The sequence below is a fragment of the Mycteria americana genome, chromosome 3 (assembly GCF_035582795.1).
Source record: "Mycteria americana isolate JAX WOST 10 ecotype Jacksonville Zoo and Gardens chromosome 3, USCA_MyAme_1.0, whole genome shotgun sequence".
Lineage (NCBI taxonomy): Eukaryota > Metazoa > Chordata > Aves > Ciconiiformes > Ciconiidae > Mycteria > Mycteria americana.
In genome coordinates, this window is record NC_134367.1 from 114,354,237 (window position 1) to 114,370,247 (window position 16,011).

Consider the following 16,011-nt stretch of genomic DNA (forward strand, 5'->3'; position numbering starts at 1 on the left):
ATCATCTCTTCCATCTCTCTGTCCCAAGAGTCTGTCTGGATTGATTTTCATTTTTCAGTCAGCAGGAAAGGAGGAGAAAGACCTTCCTTGGATGTCACTTGTTACCCCAGCAAGTTTGGGTACATTTATCACATGACCCTATACTGTCCATGGGAGACACTAGCAACTAACCCTTCAATACTATTTCTTTTCCTGCTTTTTATACCACAATGCTCTTCAGTGTAGTAAGTACCTTCCCCCACCTGAAGACTTCTTGACTGATCAAGTCACCTCCTTGCAACATCCTCTGCAATAAAATAGGATCCTACAAGTGTAATTAAAACAACAAGTTTATTCTGCTGGACACCCATCTCTTCAAATTCCTTTTCCCTTAGAATCTGGCATGTATGCCTTCTTCAGAGGCAAAGAAGATCTTTACCTGAGGTGAGACAGACAAGCCACATCTGAGATGTAAAGACTTGAAAATGAGACATAAGTTACTTTCAGAATATTTTTTGGACATATCTCAAGCCTCATGACCTAGAAACTTCACACTGGTTTTATTCAGAAGTTAATTCTAAGCTTGTCTACTTGGAAAGTTATTCCTAATTAACCCCATGCGGGTACTTCTGCTCCAGGTAAGAGCACAGATTCCGAAGTGACAACATTCACAAAGGGAATTAATCAGAGCAAATAATTCTGCCTTCAGCTTGCACCAAACCTTAATCTGAATTAAACTCCTACTTGTGGAACAGTCCTCTCATATTTAACTCAGATATTGCTATTAAGGGAGTGAGATATTTCACACTCTTAGCCATGCTAATCCTCACTGCCTCAGAAGACTAAATCCACATTGAAAACAGAGAGCAAAGGCCCTGACACACAAGCAGAAGCCTTAGTAGGCCCAGTTTTTGGATATTAGCTTGTGCAACAGAGTCCTCAGAGTAGAGTGAGGTGTTCAGGAATGAATTTCACAAGAAAGTACTGCAGCCAGACAAGCAAGGATTTCTGATGCAGCCTTCTCTTTCCCAGACAATGGGTGTCCATCTGCAGTCTTAAGGCATCTGTGTGAAACTAGGAACCATGGCTCTGAGCCTTCTCCAAGATTTTTTTTGTCAAACATCCCCCTGCTCTGGGTGTGAAAGAATGGTTTGCGCTTCTCTTTGGGGAACACTTACCACTGTGAGCTCCTAGCTGGCAAGCTCCAGATAGACCAGATGTCAGACGGAGGAGCTGCCTGCCCAGCACCTACAACAGTGGCACATGTAGCAGCTCAACTTCAAACAGACAAAGCAGTCTATTGAAAAAACGTAGGGACTAGAAAAGACAAGGCTCTTTAGCAATATGGTGAGACATTTATTGATCTGTCTTTGACTCAGGTACACAAATTCCACTTTAAATGATTAAATGATTCTTCTAAAATGCATTAAGCAATTTGTAAGATCAAAGGGAAGGGCACCTGCAGCAATCCAGAGACTCAAACTCTAATCTCCCAATAACTACAGTTGTGTATGTGTGTATGTATACATGTAGGGCAAATACATGAGTACAGATTTTAAAGATAGAAGGTAGAGCCTCATGCTGATACACTAAGCCTGTTTTAATAGCCCAGCAGCTCATTCATCAGTGCTCCTTCCCTGGGCCCTCCCATCACTGTTCATGACACAGTAGCACATAGGACAGCCCCCAGCAGGGCAGGTTCTTATTGCATTAGGACTTTTTCAGGGCAGAATTCAGTATGTTTGCATGCCACACTAAATCACAGCCCAGGTATTACAATTTCACAAAGTTATACTCACACTCAAGCAGTCCTGCTCACATACGGCCTGCCAGTGTGTAAAGGCTCTGTGTTCTAATCCACCTCAACTCAGGGAAATAGTAAACTGTGTTAATGCAACCGCAGGACTTAGCCTGCTATCCATGAAACTGCCAAGCTTCAGAAACTTCGCACACACAAAAATAAATAAAACAAGCAAACAAACAAAAAACCACTGGCAAAGCAATTGGCACAACAGAAACTTCAATCGTAACAGTCTAACAGACTTGGATGCAGCACAATGCAGACTGGCACAGCCTAAAAAGAAAGCAAAATGATAAATTAGCAGGTGGTTCCAGTGCTGCAGCAGTTTCAAATGCGTGCGTTATCTGACACAATAGCACAGGCAGCCACTCTTGGGTTTCTACATCTATGTTTTCAGCATGAAAAAAAGAAAATGCAGAAGTGAAAGTTCTTTTTGCAGAAAGCATTGGCAAATAAGTGCCAAAATATGGGCACTTCATTTCAGCTATATAACTGTTATCAACTGAAAAAAGAAGTTCAAAAAGCTGCTGTCAAAATATAAAGTGATTGAAAGTATTTCAGAAACAGAGCATTTTCCAAAGTCCAAGGACAAAGATGTAGATATACAGAGATATATAAACTTTTCTGCACTGCATTTAAGTGAAAGAAGCAAGCCCATACTTGCTTTTAGTTTACCTAGACATAAGGGTCCAACTCAATCAAATCTTACTGAAACAAATGTTATTCCCATTGACTTCCCAGGAAGTTCTGTTACCAGTTTCAGAGGCACAGAAATGAGTTCTAACTTAGTCATAACTCAACAAAGATAAAGATTCAAAAAGCACATACTCTGAATTAATTAGAACAGAAGTCTTCTATGTTTATATTATGACCAAAAGGGATGCACAGAAGGGGTATCAGAAGTGCATTCCATATCATCAACAAAAGTTGACTGGAAGAGTATTTCAAGCTACTGGAAAGTTGACAAAAGACAGACATTTTATGTGTGCATTTCACTGCGCCTCTTTGGAAAGCACTTCATGATATGGGTACCTGGGATAATTATCTTTCATCTACAGTCAATACAGAGATTAACCTCTAAACCTTTCCCCAGATACCAGTTTTCTGCCTTTTTTCTCTTTGTTTTTTCCTCATAAGGAAAGTAAGGCTGACCATTATCATGATCTCTGTTTTTCCACTTCAGTCTATTAATAGCCCCCATATAAAAAAATAGTCTTTTCTAAACACTTGTCTTCTGGGCAAGTGTATAAAAAATTCAAGCCTAAATATGAAAACAGCCAGAAAGTAAACAGAAAAGCAAACAGAAAACATTAAGGGCAGATAGAGCACAAATGCAAAGGGAAGCCAGGCATTTTCTGGTAGAGAGAAAACTGTTGCATACATGGCATAGAGTTGAGAAAAGATAGTCTAAATGAAACGCTGTTCTCAAGTAGCACATTACACCTCCCACTGTCATCATTACCATTTAACAGAATGTAAAACTAAAGTGACAGATGGAGCTACGCTGTCCATCACACACTGGCGAAAACTTCAAGCCTGACTAACCACATATGCCTCAGAAAAAATGCTCCTGCTGGGTTAATCTAGCTACACAGCACAAAACATCCAGCCTTTGAGGGAGCCTGACCCCCGAGCTTGTTCTCATGGCTGCAGCCTCTCTGGGTTACATTGTCAGAGTCATTGCTCACATTGTACAGCCAATAACAATACAAGAGCATCTACATGTCAAACTATTCCAGAGGAACGCCAGGAAATGGCTTGGCTAGAGGAAGACTGGAGTGATCACCCTGCCAGGCTGCTAGTGAAAATACCATAACATCCCCTCATCTACTGCCGCAGAAAGACAGCTCCCTTGCAACACAGACAGAAAATCGCAGAATAAAGAAAGTAACTATCAGGGAAGAGCACATACAAACAAGGCCCCCTGGCCACATCAAGGACCTTACCAACCTTTGCCCTTACCTTTAATAAGCTCTGGTTTGTAGGCTTTTCTTAGCTGCTCTAGGAAGTTGTTATAAAAACACTCCGCCTGCTCTGCAGGCATTGCCATGTGGTAGTCGGGCTTGTTTCCTTTCAGGATGCACTGGAGAGTAAATTGGCTCACACACAACACTTCATACTGTTTATCCATCACGCTTTTGGACCAGTGCTTCCCACTTTCATCTTCAAATATTCGCAAGTTCAAGATCTTTCGAACCCTAGGAGGAGAAAAAGGTAATTCCTAAACTGTTCCATGCAGGATCAACAGGTACAAGTTAATGCCTACCACACAGATGAGATAAAAGGGAAGGCAGATGCATATTCATTCTGCCTCCACATAACAAGATATCCCTTTGTCCCTGCCTTCCTAAACCATGTGTATTGGTTTTGGCTGGGATAGAGTTAATTTTCTTCATAGCAGCTAGTATGGGGCTATGTTTTGGATTTGTGCTGAAAACGGTGGTGCTGAAAGAGTGTGCTGAAAACGGTGTGCTGAAAGAGTGATGGCGTTTGTCTTCCCAAGTAACTGTTACACATGATGGAGCCCTGCTTTCCTGGAGATAGCTGAACACCTGCCTGCCCATGGGAAGGAGTGAATGAATTCCTTGGTTTGCTTTGCTTGTGTGCATGGCTTTTGCTGTACCTGTTAAACTGTCTTTATCTCAACCCACGAGTTTTCTCACTTTTACCGTTCTGATTCTCTCCCCCATCCCACTGGGGGGGAGTGAGTGAGCGGCTGTGTGGGGCTTAGTTGCCGGCTGGGGTTAAACCACGACAGTCCTTTGTGGTGCCCAACGTGGGGCTCGAAGACTTCAAGACAACAACAGATTTAATTGGAATGTGCTAGATGGAATTTATAGCTGTTATTGCTGTGTAGCTATTAATCGGCAGGTTCCTGTGCTTGCCATGGGGCTTGGCTGCCTTACTGTGTATTAGAGTCTAGTGCTCGTCAGTGGCTGCTTTTTGCTTTCAATGCTTGCTTTACTGCTGCACGGCTTATCATCTTACTCTGCTGTGCCTGGGAACATTTTGATAACACCAATGGCCATGCGCCTGGGCTGGCAGATGGCCAGGGAATTGCTGCTGTTTCTGTGCTGCTGTACTGGACAGGCTGGAACTCCAGTGTGAACTCGAGTCGAAGGGACCGTGACCTGTGGATGAGTCCATGCGGGAGCAGGACACCCCGAAGTGTCTGTGGCCGTGCATAAGTCCACGCTGGAGAAGGTACACCTCGAAGCATCTGTGGCTGTGGATAAGTCCATGCTGCAGCAGGTACACCTTGAAGCATCAGTGGCTGGGCATGAGGTCATGCTGGAGCACCGCAAAGCATGTGGCCATGGATAAGCCCACAACAGAGCAGGTACACCCCCGGAGGGACTGCAGCCATGGGTAAGGCCATGTTGGAGCAGGTTTACTTCTGAAGGGACTGTGGCTGTGCGTAAGGTCTGCTCCATGCTGGAGCAGGTCTACCTCTGAAGGCATTGTGGCCCATGGAGAAGGCCACGCTGGAACAGGTGCACCTCAAAGCCGCTGTGGCTGTGGATAAGTCTATGCCACAGCAGGTATACCCCTGGAGAGACTGTGGCACATAGATAAGGCTCCACTTAGAGCAGGTACACCCCTAAGGGACTGCAGTCTGTCAATAAGTCCAACCCAGAGCACGGGCAAGGGGAGGAGTTCATTGCAATGTAACCCATGATTTGAGTTGCGTGTTATAGGAATTACTATAGCAGGAACCACCTGAACCGATGGAGGACAAGCCTTACAAGAAGCAGTGCAAGTACAGCAGTGACCCGATCTGAGCTGGCTTTGGTGCCCAGTAACTCCACACAACACACCACCTCTCCTGTCCTGAGTGACCACTATAACAGATGGAGCCCAAAGTCATGGACTACATGAACTCAGTGGACATTTTGTGGACATTTTACAGACATCTTACAGGGGTAGTCCATAGACTAGGGGAATTATATCTGCATAGTATATCAAAGGATGGGAAGGAGGGTGGTGGTTAATGAGGATGTATTGGATAGTGTGAGACCAGAGCATGACATAAATGGTATGGAATAAGGGGTAGAGAATGTGCCGGTTTTGGCTGGGATACAGTTAATTTTACTTAAAGTGCTAGTATGGGGCTATGCTTCCGATTTGTACTGAAAACAGTGTTGATAATACAGGGATGTTTTAGTTACTGCTGAGCAGTGCTTACACAGAGTCAAGACCTTTTCTGCTTCTCACACCACCCCACCAGTGAGTAGGCTGGGGGTGCACAAGAAGTTGGGAAGAGACACAGCTGGGACAGCTGACCCCAACTGACCAAAGGGATATCCCATACCATACGACATCATGCTCAGCATATAAAGTTGGGGGAAGAAGAAGGAAGGGGGGGACATTTGGAGTGATGGCGTTTGTCTTCCCAAGTAACCATTACACGTGATGGAGCCCTGCTTCCCTGGAGATGGCTGAACACCTGCCTGCCCATGGGATGCAGTGAATGAATGCCTTGTTTTGCCTCACTTGCGTGTGGGGCTTTTGATTTACCTATTAGACTGTCTTTATCTCAACCCATGAGTTCTCTCACTTTTACCCTTCTCATTCTCCCCTTCATCCCACCGAGGGGGGAGTGAGCGAGCAGCTGTGTGGTGCTTAGTTGCCGGCTGGGGTTAAACTATGACACCATGGGAATCTCATCACATTAGGCAGACCCATAATCAAGCAAGCCCTTACACATAACAGTCAGACCATTAACATCATCATTTTACAGAGCATGAGATCAGGACAGAATAACTGCAAGTTACAGGGTGACATAACGATGGCATAGGAAGTAAGAAAACTTACTCTTACTCAGATAAGAGTAAGAAAGCTTACTTTTATCTGATTTTATGTGTCACAACATTATTTAACATGTCAACAGCTTTGGGAATTTTAATCCTCCCACTGCACTTGGAAATCACACTCAGTAAGAAATGAGATCATCCTAAACTATGGTTGTTTTCAAACATGATTCACATACATTCCTCCAGCTTTGTCACCTCCTAGCACTCTCTCCAAACCAGGCCCCACAAGCCAGATGAGGACAGCACTTTTTCATCAGGATCATGGAATCACAGAATGGTTTGGGTTGGAAGGGACCTTTAAAGGTCATCTAGTCCACCCCCCCTGCAGTGAGCAGGGACATCTTCAACTAGATCAGGTTGCTCAGAGCCCCGTCCAGCCTGACCCTTGAATGCTTCCAGGGATGGGGCATCTACCACCTCTCTGGGTAACCTGTTCCAGTGTTTCACCACCCTCACTGTAAAGAATTTCTTCCTTATATCTAGTCTAAATCTACCCTCTTTCAGTTTAAAACCATTACCCCTTGTCCTATCACAACAGGCCCTATTAAAAAGTCTGTCCTCATCTTTCTTATAAGCCCCCTTTAAGTACTGAAAGGACACAATAAGGTCTCCCCGGAACCTTCTCTTCTCCAGGCTGAACAACCCCAACTCTCTCAGGCTGTCTTCATAGGAGAGGTGTTCCATCCCTCTGATCATTTTGTGGCCCTCATCTGGACCTGCTCCAAGAGGTTCATGTCCTTCTTGTACTGAGGACTCCAGAGCTGGACGCAGTACTCCAGGTGGGGTCTTACCAGAGAGGATTAGAGGGGCAGAATCAACCCCCTCGACCTGCTGGCCACGGATGAGAGGAGGAAGGCAGGGAACAGTGCAGAACTGCAGGTGGCAGCAAAGCGGTGACTGGGACTTCTTTGTATTTGTATTTAGGCTGATTTTTTGATCTGGGGCCAGAACTGACTGGTTTGAATACTCAGAGAGGACGAGGAGACTTTCACAAATGGATCCTAAAAAGCAGCAGGCAGACTTGCAACCCAGTCTATGGCTGGACTTTGATTGATAATAAGACTGCGTGCGTGCCACTCTCCTGTCTTTGGTTTCTTCTTTTAGCTTCTACAAATCTGCAGCATCTATAAACAAGGGAGGGTAGCAAGTGCAAAGCGTTTCAATTGCAGCCATCAGCCAGACGTTTTACGCTGCACCAGAGGTGAGGCAGTTAGTATAAAATAAAAGCTGAAACTTTGTTATAGTAATAGAATAGAATCATAGAATAGTTTGGGTTGGAAGGGACCTTTAAAGGTCATCTAGTCCAATCCTCCTGAGGCACAGTCACAAAAAACATTCTTGCCAATTTGTGCGTGTCAAAGACAAACGGAATTGACTCCTGAATGAAGTAGATGGTTAAAAGCCTTAGAAGGCCCCAGCACATAGGCTTAAATCATCGTCAGTGCTGTGTTTTAATGAAAAAGATGTTTGTTGTTCCATTTACAGGATTGCTAAAGTTTCCTTCAATAGGACTTGAAAAGCCTGGTTAAACTCATTTCTTTTATTCCTTTTTTTCAGATGCTGGCTTCCTGCCTTTCCTGCGTCAGTCATCCAAAAACAACCTGGTGCTGCCAACACAGTCGCTCTGGATCACGTGCTTGCAATATTCAGAAGCATCTTTCACATTCACCAAGGCAGAAATGAGAAACAACAATAGAGCAAATGTTACACGCTGAGGAGGCAAACAGTAAGGCAAGCCAATGGAGCATATCATAATAAAAACACCTTCAGCTTTGCTGCAATTCTCTGCAAGTTTCACATGTTTATGTGAGATCTTTGGAGATCTTTAGTTCACATCCCCACTCTCTACTTTCTCTTCCGCATTTGCTAAGGGTTGTTTTCACCCTCGCTCACATTCTTCTCTATTCACTGCCTGAGCCTTTCCTCTTCTTGACATCAGTTAGCTCTATTACCTGTTTCTTCTTTGCCTTCATATGAACTGAGGTCAGCCCTAGAACAATGAACAGTCTGAAGGAGACAGAAGAAGCCCCTGAAGAACTCTCTCTTGCATGCGTTTGCTAGCTGAATTACAGTATTTTTTGACTATGGAAAAGATGGCCAGAGCCAGCCCTCCAGGCTGCCAAACTTAATTCACTTTTACAGAAAAGTAACTGACAAGACTATCCAGCCTTTTGGAAGAACAAAACTTCTCATGTGCAAGCTAAAATGAAAGTTTGAAGTTTCTGATACATCCCATCCTTGAAGGATGGAGTCCTTCATGGTATATTCATACAGTAAAAAGGACAGACATTTAAAAAAGGGAGAGCAGAAAAATTCAACATGTTGATTCTTCCTTTTTGAGTCTGTTCTTGATAAAAAACACGTAGACAGGGAATGGAAACAGATTTTTCTCAATGGAACATAAAAGAAAACTCTAATTAAGAAACCTGTATTCAAGGTAAAATCTGAAGAGGAACTAACAAGCAAACCTGAGTTTCCCAACAGATATCACTGATTCAGTGTCAGAAATGCACAAATAAAAGAGTACAAGGCAAAAGTAAATATGCGACTTACATGTGCTCCAGCTCTCTTTGCGTATCTTCCAAAGAAATGCCCAGCAGCACACAGAGGCCTCGTCCTATTGAACTTATTTGTTCACCACCCACTGGAGAAGGGGGGAAAAAAGAAAAGTAAGGCTAAATGCACTGTCTCATTTTATGACACAGGTAAGTACTGATTTCAGCGGACAACCACACAACCGCCAAAGAAAACATCATTCTAAACCCTTCTTCTCTGTCTTAAGTTTGTTAGAGAGTAAAGATCACATACAAGCCCTCTTTCAAAAGTCTTCCCAATGTCATGACTTATTTGTGAGGGACTAGCTTAAGACACTTACTCCAGCTTTTAAAAACACTGTATAAAGATTTTTTTACTACAATTGGATCAGCAGTGCAAATCAGAGAGGTGGCAGAACTCTCTCCAATCCTTGTAAAAATTATCCACCTGGTTGATATCAATAAGTGTACTCAATTTCTCTACTCCACCACTCCCTACATACTTTGCATTAGTTGTGAAAAGGTGATTTCTACTTGATATAGTCCTCATGGATTTTTTGAAACAAGACTTTTAACAACCTGCAAATTCTACCCTCCTAGTTGGGAACACAACCTCTTTAATGACATTTACCATAAAACACAAACCATTGCAGATCCATTGTGTTTTCCTAAGAAATGTTTTAAATTATCTTAATTTAAATTATCTTAACATGGTTTAGCTTGAGATGACTGTAGTAATATTTAAATGAGGTCTTAAAACTGAGATAAGCATCAGCTACTGAGATAAGCACCAGCACCAGCTACCAGCTACCCTATATCCAGGTTCATGCAACTGGGAAAAAAAGACCCAAACATCCTGTAAAATGAATGCAGAGCAGGCCCCCAGGGAAAGCTGAAAGCTTGTGTCTGTGCACCAGTGGCCAGATCTGGGCACTACCTAATGGGCAGAATCAAACCAGGGGCGAAAACTCCTCCCAAAACCTCTTCCTTTCCATCTGATCTGGGTATGAGCCCTCCAGCTCAGAAATCTTATCCTCCTGCTAAGCATAGCACTATCTCCCTCACAGAGGGACATCTCACACTCTTTAACAGCCAGAAACAACAGTTTAAATTCTACCCAGAAATGCTGCAATAAGTCAGCCACAATCCCAGTGCTGATGGGGTCTGACCACTATTGTACCCGCAGTACCAGCTGTGCACAAAAGCTGTGCTCCTTACTTATTCACAGGCATGCTCTTCCGATGCTTACTTACCAGCCACACACAAGCAGAGAAGCTATTTATTTAACGTGCAGGCTATCCTGCTGCACACCACCTTGCCCCTGGGCCCCACAGCAGGCACACTTACTGCCTCACATGCAAACTTATTGGGGATTTTAAGCATCTTGAACACAGAAGGTCCACCTGGTGCAACAGCAGGGACATACCATCAGGACACACCACTCCTACTGGCAGCTAAGCAAGCACCAGGGCTATCACTGGCTTCCTTAACCCACGCAAACAATGCATGGTGGTGACTGGGACAGCACTGCCGACACACATAAGTGACGCGAAAAGGTGAGCCAGGCTGCACTGCCAACACACCTGCAATGCAAGGAGGCGACTGCAATTGTAGTACTGATGTATGCAAGCCATAGGAGAAGGCAACTGGGATGGCACTGCCACTACACACAAGAAATGCAACGAGATGACTGCAACGGTAGTGGTAGCACATGCAAGCCATGCAAGGAGGCGATTGCAACTGCACTGCCGACGCACGCAAGCAACGCATGGAGACAGCTCTGATTATAGTGCCGACGCATTCAAGCCATGGGAGAAGGTGACCGAAACTGCACTGCTGACACACACAAGCAATGCAAAGAGGCAACTGTGACCGTAGTGCCAGCACGTGCGAGTCATGCGAGGAGGCAACTGGGGTGGCTCTGTCGACACACACAAGCAATGCGCAACAGTAATCGGGACAGGCCTGCCAACACAAGCAAGCAATGCAAGGAGATTACTGGAATTATAGTGCCAACACATGCAAGCCACACAAGGAGGCAACTCTCATTGTAGAGACAACCATAGGCAAAGGCAACTGGGACGGCACTGGCAACACACATGAGCAATACAAGGAGATGACTGCGACTGTAGTGCCAACACATGCAAGCAACGCAAGAAGGCAATTACAACTGCACTGCCAACACACGACAGCAATGCAAGGAAGCAACTCTGATTATAGTGCCAACGCATGCAAACCGCATCCCTGGCAACTGGGATGGCACTGCTGACACACGGAAGCAATGCAAGGAGGTAACTCTTATTATAGTGCCCAACACATAAGCACCATAGGAGAAGGTGATCACAACTGCACTGCTGACACATGCAAGCAATGCAAGACAACTGCGACTGTAGCGGCAGCACATGCAAGCCACGAGAGAAGGCAACTGGGACGGATGGCACTGCCAACACATGCAAAACAATGTGCGGCAGGATTCGGGACAGCCCTGCCAACACAAGCAAGCAATGCAAGATGACTGTGACCGTAGCGTCAATGCGTGCAAGCCACTCAAGGAGGCGACTGCAACTGGACTGCCAGCCCATGCAAGCAACGAGGCAACTCTCATTATACAGATGACACACGCAAACCACGGGAGAAGGCGACTGGGCCGGCACTGCCGACACACGCCGGCAACACAAGCAAAGCAAGCCGACCCACGTCAAACCCACGCAGGGGGACGAGGAGTGGGGGGGGGAGGACGACCGCCCACGCACGTCAGCCGTGGGAGAAAGCGAGGGGGATGGCGCTGCCCACACACACACACAGGCAACGCGAGGAGTGGACGGCACTGAGGGGAAGGCGCTGAGGGAGCGCTGGAGGCCGCGGTGGGGGAGCGAGGCGGGGAAGGGAGGCCCGGCCGGGGGAAGGGGGAGGCGGGGGCGGGCGGAGCGTGGCTCCGCCACGCTCCGCCCGCCCCCGCCTCCCCCTTCCCCCGGCCCCGGTGACACTCCTGGTAGCGGCACACTGACCTGTGACACTGGCCTGGGCCACCCGCTGGACGACGGCCTTCATGGTGGCGCGGCCCCGCAGCGCAGGCCCGGCGCCGGTGTTGGGGGGGGGCAAAGGCGGCGGCGCTAGGCAACGGCGGCCGCTCCCTGCTGGCCCTCGCCGCTCACAGCGCCCCCTGGCGGCTGGGAGGTACTGCCGCAGCCTCCCCGCGCTGTAAGGCCGGGGAGTGTGTATAGCATAGCATAGGCACAAAGCGGTGCCTGTAGGGGCTTCCCCTATAGGAAGCGCCTATAGAAACGGGGGAGGTGTGCGTAGAGGCAGGCGAGGTGTTTACAGGTGGTTTGCATGTGGAGGGTCTCCCTTCCTCTCAAGGGAGTTGGGGCCTATAGGGTCCTTTTTGGGTGGGCGCCTACAGAAAGGAGCAAATACAGGTAAACCGGAGCGGCGTCCTCTATAGGAATGCCTATAGGGACACGGCGGGCGTGCCCATAGAAACTAGTGGCTGGGAAGAGCCTTCTGGAAAAGGAGGTGGTGGCTGTAGGGACTGCAGGAGCCCATAAAGGTGGGTCTGTAGGCGCATGGGCTGGGGCTCATGTGGTATAAAAGCCCCTATAGAAGCTGGGGTGTGTGGGCAGAGGGGCTGGAGACAGCTTTCTATACAGCAAGGTGGTGTCTGTAGGTACTGTGGGGAGACCTTACAGAGACCAGTGGGGGGGGTGTCCTAGAAAAGGCTACCGGGACAGTGGGCAGCCCCTATAGAAACAGGGAGGCATCTGCAGGTGCAGGGGGAAGCCCCTACAGAAAGGAAGGTCTGCTTGTGGAGGGTCTGGGGTCAGCTTCCTCTGAGGGGAGGCAGTGTCTACAGGGACTGGGGGAAGCCCCTGGAGAAAGCAGGGACCTGGGGCAGCCTTCTAGAAGTGGAAGTGGTGGCTGCAGGGAGCCCCTATAACAATGAGGGTCAGCAGCCAGAGAACATGGAGGAAACACCTATAGAAAACAGTGGCCAGGAGCAGCTTCCTGTGAAAGGAGGTGATGTCCATAAGGAGTAAGGAAAACCCTATAGAATGAAGTTACCTGCAGCCACAGCAGCTGGGGGGCAGTACCCTACAGGGGGAGGTAGCATGTATAAGGATCAGGGAAACAACTATAGAAAGAAGGGCCTGGTGGAGGGCCTGGAGCACTTAGTAAAACTTAACTTAGTAAGTTTTCAGCTTACAGTAGTATTTCTGCACTTGTAATTCATCTTTTGTAAGCTTTTATTTGAAGGACAATTAACAACTCTCGTACCCCAAAGGTTAAACCGCGTTCCTTCCCGTTTACTCATCGTTCTTCAAGCATCCATTTCAGAGCTGATCAGTTGAGGAGGGGATCGCAGATCACCCAGGTACGTCCTGCACACCAGCTGGGAAAGCAACTTCACAAAAAAGCCGCAACAGCCACCTGGTCAGACCGTCAGACCCAGGACACCAAGCAGCACGCAGATTCATTAACGTCTCACAACCCAGTTTGCATTTAATAAGTTGAATACACATGCAAAGAACAGCAGTGATCTGAGCAGACGAGGTGGTTTGCCAGTTCTGTGAAGTTATGTCAGAGATGAAGCTGTCGTTTCACCAATGCAAGAGAAAGTTTTCCACCGACAGTCTCGTGCCAGGCACCAGGATGACTTTCTCGGGCAAGCCAGATCCAGCACAAAGTTCTGAGCTTCCAAACCACTCAATTTTCAGGAGGAGGGCTGCCACTAGAATCAAAGAATGACTTCACATGCCTGAGCAGTCGAGTAATAGGAGGTGGAACGTCCTTGTATGTTACTACTGTTGTCATTTGTAATCCTAACATTTCTCTAGTGTATACTTCCTTGCGGGTTGCTTGGTTTGCCTGAGGATCACTTCCATTCTCTAAGGAACAGAGGGGGTAAATGGGGAGAAAAAAAAGAGCATAGCAATAAAAAGGTTTCATCCCTTCATCATGGCAAAACAGCATCCACATAAGCATTTGGTGGTCTTTTTGTTTCTTCTCAAGTTCTGAGAAATAGGTAACAAAGATCTGGTGACTGTGTAGACAGACAAAGTGATTTACTAGGGTAAGTTAGGTTGCTGCACTGGTACTGGACTAGTATGAGTACTACAGTAGCAACAATAACAACTGGCTTCCCAGTTACCCACATTACAGCTAGCTCCATGTTACCACACCTTAATAAGCAGCAGGCTGCTGAGGAAGAGCAAGAGGAACACAGGGGAGAGGGAGGGAAGAGAATATTTCAGTTGGAAGGGACCTACAACTATCACCTAGTCCAACTGCCTGACCAACTCAGGGCTGACCAAAAGTTAAAGCATGTTATTAAGGGCATTGTCCAAATGCCTCTTAAACACCGACAGGCTTGGGGCATCGACCACCTCTCTAGGAAGCCTGTTCCAGGGTTTGACCACCCTCTCGGTAAAGAAATTCTTCCTGATGTCCAGTCTGAACCTCCCCTGGTGCAGCTTCGAACCTTTCCCACAGTGCAAATAAAAGCAACAAGTTGGAAAGGGTCTAGACCCTGTTCCCGTCACCAGAGATAGAGCACATGCTTTTCCCATCAACACGGGATTTATCTTCCTTCAGGGTGAACCTCCTCGGGATGCCAGGAGGCTCTGGGCGCACACCGAGCCAGCCGGAGCCCGCCTCGGGTGCCCTGCCGGGCCCTGAGAGCTCACCCGCCCCTTGCAGAGCCCTCGCACCCCGCAGCCGCGCAGCTCCAAGAGCCCCGAGAGGCAGGCAGGCAGGCTGTCGGGGTAGTTTAGCGCAGGCAGCACCCGACGCTGCCTTCCTCGGCCGAGGAACAGCCGGAACCGGGGCTGGGGGAACCCCGCCGCCGGCAGCGCTTGTCCCCCGGGCCCTGGAGGGTGCCCAAGCCCCGCCCCCAGCCAAGCCCCGCCCCCCGGCCCGGCGCTCCATCGGCCAAGCCCCGCCCCCTCGGCCAGGCCCGCCCCCCGCCACGTCACGCACCCGCCGCCGCCACCACGCCCCGCCGAGGGTCACCAGGCGGCGCCCCCGGACTCGGGGCCGCGTTAGCCCGTACCGGGCCCACCGCCGCTCTCGGCGCCGCCGCCCCTGCTGGAGTTGTAGTGGAGCATGGCCCCCAGCATGGTCCAGCCGCCCAGCGAGTACAGCAGCGCGGCCCGCGCGTTCCACACCGCCGCCCGCATCGTCCCCCAGCAACGCCCGCGCTCATTGGTCGGGCCCCGCCGCCAATCGGGCGGCAGGCAGCGCGGTAACGGGAGGAGGACCCGTGGCGCGCATGCGTTCTGGCTGCGGGGCGGAAGCCGCCGGAAGATGGCGGAGGGGACGGGGCGCCTGCTGCTCCGATAGCAGAAAAGCTGCGCTCCTCCTGGGAAACACAGCGCCCGCCTGCGCTAGGAGGCTCACGGCAGGCAGAGGGGCGAGCGGGTTGCACGGCCGCGGCTGAGAAACGAGTTTGGGCGGGAGCTCCGCGACTGACGCGGGGGGGGGGAGGAGAGGGGTTAGGGGGGCGGGGAGGCGATGCAGCCCACCGCGACATGGGCTGATTCAGGTGCAGAGCCCGAGTTAGCAACAGCTGCATCGCCGGTTTTCCTGTCAGTTCCAAGTCTATTAATGCTGTGCTAAAGCGAGAGAAGGGAGGGGCTGAGGTTCAGGCCCTGTGTCACGGTGACACAAAGGTAACGCTTCAGCACACCGCCGTCATTCTCAAAGCAGGGGTTGTACATCTCGCCCCCTCCCTGCGTCTGTCAAAGCATTCACCACTTAATTCTTGCTCTGCACTGTCTTATCTTTAGCAGCTCCTCGAAATTATTTTCAATAGCATGTATGTACCCCAGTGTTAATGTTTCCAAAAATGAAAAGGAGGCAGGTCAAGTCCATTGCACATACAGCT

The 16,011-nt window shown here is 48.4% G+C and overlaps 2 protein-coding genes across 2 annotated transcripts in view; both read right to left on the reverse strand.

The window, feature by feature from the left end:
• DTD1 (D-aminoacyl-tRNA deacylase 1) overlaps nucleotides 1–12,221 on the reverse strand; it is a 32,603-nt gene extending 20,382 nt beyond the window's left edge. Inside the window, exons 1-3 of the mRNA XM_075496603.1 lie at nucleotides 12,137–12,221; nucleotides 9,148–9,238; nucleotides 3,743–3,978 (exon numbers count right to left, since the gene is read on the reverse strand). Of these exons, the coding sequence (XP_075352718.1) occupies nucleotides 3,743–3,978; nucleotides 9,148–9,238; nucleotides 12,137–12,179 (370 nt within the window). The 5' untranslated portion in view covers nucleotides 12,180–12,221. The remainder of the gene's footprint in view (nucleotides 1–3,742; nucleotides 3,979–9,147; nucleotides 9,239–12,136) is intronic.
• A 1,387-nt stretch (nucleotides 12,222–13,608) lies between these two features.
• Nucleotides 13,609–15,340, reverse strand: SMIM26 (small integral membrane protein 26). The gene is made up of 2 exons (XM_075496604.1): nucleotides 15,178–15,340; nucleotides 13,609–14,014 (listed from the first exon to the last, which is right to left on the reverse strand). The coding sequence occupies exons 1-2, from the start codon at nucleotides 15,302–15,304 to the stop codon at nucleotides 13,833–13,835; spliced, it is 309 nt and encodes a 102-aa protein (XP_075352719.1). The 5' UTR covers nucleotides 15,305–15,340; the 3' UTR covers nucleotides 13,609–13,832.
• Between the last annotated feature and the right edge of the window lie 671 nt (nucleotides 15,341–16,011).